The sequence below is a fragment of the Epinephelus moara genome, chromosome 21 (genome assembly GCF_006386435.1).
Source record: "Epinephelus moara isolate mb chromosome 21, YSFRI_EMoa_1.0, whole genome shotgun sequence".
Classification (NCBI taxonomy): Eukaryota; Metazoa; Chordata; class Actinopteri; order Perciformes; family Serranidae; genus Epinephelus; species Epinephelus moara.
Window position 1 is genome coordinate 38,375,102 of NC_065526.1, and position 5,777 is coordinate 38,380,878.

At 40.4% G+C, this 5,777-nt stretch overlaps 1 protein-coding gene across 1 annotated transcript in view; it reads left to right on the plus strand.

Annotated features, from left to right (window-relative positions):
* rnf2 (ring finger protein 2) overlaps positions 1-5,777 on the plus strand; it is a 19,987-nt gene that overhangs the window by 6,651 nt on the left and 7,559 nt on the right. Inside the window, exons 4-8 of the mRNA XM_050074842.1 lie at positions 2,798-2,880; positions 3,012-3,144; positions 3,248-3,347; positions 4,215-4,387; positions 5,203-5,392. Of these exons, the coding sequence (XP_049930799.1) occupies positions 2,798-2,880; positions 3,012-3,144; positions 3,248-3,347; positions 4,215-4,387; positions 5,203-5,392 (679 nt within the window). The remainder of the gene's footprint in view (positions 1-2,797; positions 2,881-3,011; positions 3,145-3,247; positions 3,348-4,214; positions 4,388-5,202; positions 5,393-5,777) is intronic.

The window sequence follows — 5,777 nt, forward strand, 5'->3', positions numbered from 1 at the left end:
ACTAAACTTGGTAGATATGTAGAACAGGACGCCTCAAGGTGACTGGAGAAATGCAACTCTAATTGGCAACTGGGTGGCGCTATAACAACAGAAAAATGCTTAAAAATGGCTAAAATGCGACCAATCGCTGTGGCTCCCCCTGTGGCCAAATGTTTTTTTGTTTTGTTTTCCTAATTTTTGGTATGACTAAATCATGGTACGGTATGCTGTACATAATTACGGAAACTGTCAGTGTGTCATTCTGTCAGTCAGTCAGTCATTCTACCAGTGCGCCCCACTTTTAAGTCAATACAACATATAAACACTTGAACAATTTGCCTTTCAGCGTGCTACCTCAACTACTAATGAACAGTTTTAGCCCACTAACTATCCCACTATTGGCAATGGTACTACTGTACTTTCAATAAAGCAATCGTACTATTAAATTCACAAAACTCTGTCTGAAGACATTGCTCTTCTTAATGGGTTCAGTTGACTATTTAATCTGCAATTTCTTATGACCTGTATCCCGAACACACACCATGTGAAATTGTACGTGGGCAACTGTGCACTCAATGGGTATGGACTAGTTATTATTATTATTATTATTATTATTATTATTATTATACACAAGCTTTGCCTCAGATCCCTGATGGGTAGGGCTGGATAGACCACAGACCTGTGGTGACATCTTACAAATTGGCACAACTTTATTCATTAATCCCCTCTCATCCTCTCCTCCTACATCATCATCATCATCATCATCATCATCATCATCATCATCACCATTATTGTTATTGTTGTTAACTAATATAACCATTGTTGTCACTATTATTATTATTATTGTTATTGTTATTGTTATTACTAATACCACCATTGTTGTCACTATTATTATTATTATTACTATTATCTCCATTATTATTGTAATGTGATTACTTCCTGCACTCTTAAATAACACACACACGCGCACAGGCACACATTTTTACACCTTGTATGTATACTGTTGTATGTCCACTATATGTTGTTTGTCTTGTCATATTTCACAATAAACAAAAAGTACATATATAAAAAAAACAAAAAAAACAAAATGAAACTTAGAAAAAAGAAAAGGTGACAGCAGCCACAGTAAACACATTAGAATATCCTGCAGGTCAAAGCATCACTCATTTGTTTTGAGGTGAACTTATTTCAGAGGATTACACAGCGGTATCATGTACAATCAACGTGGTCAGCTGTTTCAGAGCAGTGCAGCTCATCAGATCAGATCCGGTATTGTAGCTGAGTTTGTGGCCATACACATATAAAATCTGAAACATTTTTGGAATCACAGTGTGATTCTGTATGTGAGTCTGTCAACATACTGTACATGCTGTGGTGATTAGGACTTTTTTCAGCTGTTGTCCTTACTGCACTCTGAAAAGGGTTTAGGGTGTGAATGTGTCTATGAGAGAGTGTCTGTAGGGGCTAGTGATGTCATGAGAACCGATACTCACAATACCTTTCGATTCCATGATGAAAAAAACCCGGCGATAGTCATTTTTTGAAAAAAAAAAAAAACCCCGGAAGAACTGGTACCAGCGTAAGAACTGGTGCTATGACTCTTCTGGAACTGATGGGGGCAGTATATGCCATATAGCGTTACAGTCCATGCCTACATTCAGAGCGAGGGGGTGACGAGGAAGAGGAGAGAGCAGCTGCCTGCTAAAGCCCACATTCAGAACCAGTCATGGCCGCACTTTAGGCCAGAAAATAGATCTGCTAGATATGCAGTTTTAAACACCACGTTGTCTGTTTATTAATTGCTTTTAACTCGTTCCGAATTGCTTCTGAACCGTCCGTGCTGTGTTTTGGTCCATGCTGGACGGAGCCTTGTCTGGACAAGTCCCCCCCCCCCCACTCCGTTAAATGTCATTCCGTTCATCAAAAAATATCTCAATTAAAGTCAGTAGCATAATAAGTAGATATGTTCCATGTTATTTTGTTTAATTTCAGCAACACAGAGAACAGCTTGAACAAGCTGCCTGTGAACTAACGATCAGGGATTTCACTCTCAGCAGTACCTGACTACTGTCAAATAAGATGTTATTAGACAGCATGTCATCAACAAAACCCATGAGCTTAGACAAGTGCTTACTTGATTTACATTTGTCTAATGTGCTTTTGACCACAAACTTTCTAAATGGGTGCGCAGTAAATGCCAAAGAAAAGGTTTGTGTTATAAGCTGTGAATTGCCTTTAAGTGTGTTCTCTAAATTACCCCCATGTAACCTGAAGCACTTGTTTATATTCAAGTTTGAGGCTCACAGTCAGTTTATTGTTTGATTTAAACTTACCTTGACAGAAATTAAAATGTATTTTTTAAGTGTGTTACAGTGTAAATAGTAAAAAGTAAATGGACCTACACTTGTATAGCGCCTTTACAGTCATTTCACCACTCAAAGTGCTTTTTACACTACGAGTCACATTCACACACACACACACACACACACACACACACACACACTGGTGGCTGAGGCTGCCATACACGGGGTCACCTGCTACTCAGTTTTTAACACACTCAAACACTGATAGAACAGCAATTTGGGGTTCAGTATCTTGCTCAAGGATACTTCAACATGCGGACTGGAGGAGTCGGGGATTGAACCGTCGATGTTCTGATTTATGGACGATCCCGCTCTACTTCTGGGCCACAGCCGCCCACATTAAAAATAATAGTCTGGATCAATAACAGTAGTCCACATTGTTGAATTGGCATTATTGTTGTTGTTTATGATGATGAATTTTTCAAAATGTCTGTCTGTCCTCCCTGTCTCTGCAGTAATAAAGAGTGTCCTACCTGTCGCAAGAAGCTGGTGTCCAAGAGGTCGCTGCGTCCAGACCCTAATTTTGATGCCCTTATTAGTAAGTAACCACAAGAAGGTTAAAGGAGGTTTAATCACTACACAAAAAATATGGATGAACTGAAAATTGTGAGTCAAAACATTGTAAAAACATTTTAGAATTTAGTTTTATATTAACTTATGCCATTTCAGGCAAGATTTATCCCAGCCGCGACGAGTATGAAGCCCACCAAGAAAGAGTGTTGGCCCGCATTAGCAAACACAACAACCAGCAAGCCCTGTCCCACAGCATAGAGGAGGGGCTGAAGATACAGGCTATGACCAGGTAAACAGTGATCTCAACACACTAACTAACACAACAATAATGCAAATATAACAATAATGCAAATACAAACTTAATACATTGCATTTGCATTTGTTTCTTACAGACTGCAGCGTGGTAAGAGACACACAGTGGAGAATGGTAGTGGAGCTGAGGACAATGGAGACTCCTCCCACTGTAGCAACGCTTCTGTGCACAGCAACCAGGTATGTTAGGATGTTTAACACATCACATGTGACAGTGTGTATGCATTTTGTGCCCCACTTATCAACGTTGACATTATAAAGCATGCACCAAGCAAGCCCTGCTGGGAGTCAGTTGTAATGGTGTGACCAATGAAAATATTAAGAGACACACTGTGAAATGGTTTAAGTATGGAGCCCAGTTAGTGGTGCGCTAGACCAGGGATAGGCAACCTGTGGCTTCGGAGCCACATGTGGCTCTTTAGCCCCTGTCCAGTGGCTCCTTGAGCCTTTGAGAAAAGAAGACTATGGAAATTCCTTCTATGAATCCAAATGTTGCTGAACCTCGATAGCAGTGGCTGGTTAGCTATGGATGCCAAATCCAAAAAAGTAAATTGAATAAAATAGAGAATGTAGTAGTGCGTGGACAGATTTGTTTGCTCTCACTGCCAGCTCTGCAAAATTTAAGTACCAGTGCCCTGCACAGTGGCCACCTTGTGGTAAAACATATTAATGAATGCTTATTTAGACCATAAGTATACGCTAATTTAGACTTAATAAGCTATTTACCTTGATTATAAGGCTCAAACATGTTTTGCGGCTCCACACAGATTTTTTCAAATTATTTTTGGTCAAAAATGGCTCTTTTAATGGCAAAGGTTGCAGACCCCTGCGCTAGACCAATGTAATGATGAGACTCAGGAATAAATATTGTAATTGTTGAGACACACACTGCTGTGAATGACAGGGAAGCTTGGTAATCACTGCCACTATTGCAGAACTACAGGATAAGCAAACTAGAATTAGGGATGAGACTGTGTTCAAAGGTGCGCTGGTGTTTTTTTTTTTTTTTCCATCATAGAAATACTGTTTTTGAACACTTTCCCCCAGGAGGCAGGTCCAAGCATTAAGCGCACCAAGACGAGTGATGACAGTGGTTTGGACATGGATAACGCTGCTGAGAACGGGGGCGGGGATTCTGTGATCGACGGTGGTGCCAGCGAAATAGAACTGGTGTTCAGGCCACATCCCACCCTGATGGAGAAGGATGACGGTCACAACAGGTAGTGTCACACATACACAGCTTCAGTTAAGACTTGTGCTGATCTCACAAATAAAATACAGGAGTTGACTTGTCTGCTGTGGTGTGAAAGAGAGGCACAGAAAAGAAGCATTTCAAAAATCAAACAACTGATTAATCTGTCTGCTGTCTTGTAGCGATGGATAACATTTTGTTTTTTAATTCAGTACCAATGCAGAATTAATGCTAGTGCCTTAACTGTGCCTGAATACATTTTCTAACGGCAAACATAAAGAACATTGTGGTTTAGCAGTTGAACAACACATACCCCAAATTTAATATTGACACATTAACATAATAAACCAACCATGGCTCTGTCCCTCTAACAGACACAGTCACGCAAAGAAAGACTCACAAACATGATTTGTCACACACACTCCTCCAGCCAACCAGATCACTTTCTCCTGAGCAATAGTGTCTGAGGCGAAGCGTGTATCTCATCTGCAGGGCTTCACACTGCTATTTAATTGCATTTTGCAACCATGCAGCTGCAATGCAACCTGTAAATATTATCAGTATATGAACTGGAGAGCTTTTTCATTGTTTTTTTTTTCCCAGCTTACAGTAAACAAATCAGCACCATCAGTTTAACTGCACCATGGTAACCGTTAAACTTAATGAGATTAAGGATAGCAGGAGTAGAGGAAGCGTGTCATTGTACCGGCTGGGTTCAGACCGTGACAATATAGTCTTGAGCACCCATCCATAGCCATAGCCATAGCCATAGCCATATTGTCATTTACATATCAACTGTGCCAGCTGATTTAAATATATTTGAATGTATGTGTGTGTCTGCAGTGTGGAGTTTGTCCCTCGCTACATTAAGACGTCCGGTAACGCTACAGTGGATCACCTGTCTAAATACCTGGCCGTCAGACTGGCTCTGGAGGAGCTGAGAAGAAACGCAGAGGCCAGTCCTGTTAATGTGGAGGCAGCTTCAGAGAAACAGTACACCATCTACATACCTACTGCTGGAAACCAGTTCACTGTGAGTATACATACACACACACACGCACACACACACACACACACACATATGCAATAGGCATTGTCTGAGGGAACCTGACATCTAGGATTTTTCGTGATCCTCTATACACTAAAAGCTACACCTACCCCTATAATGTTCTAGGTTTGAAAGCATTTTTGAATATATATGTAGGGGCATGTTCAAACTAAAACAGGGTATTATGTTGCTCTGTACATTCTGGAAGGGTAAAAGCATTTTAAAAGAAGTTGGGCAGTATGAGTAAATAATTTCTACTGAGAAATAGTACATTGCAGAAGAAGGTGTTTTCTAACTTGTTTGACATATGTACGGCATTTGATGGATTTCAGTGTTTCCCACAGGATTTTGGGAAACTATTGGGGGGGGG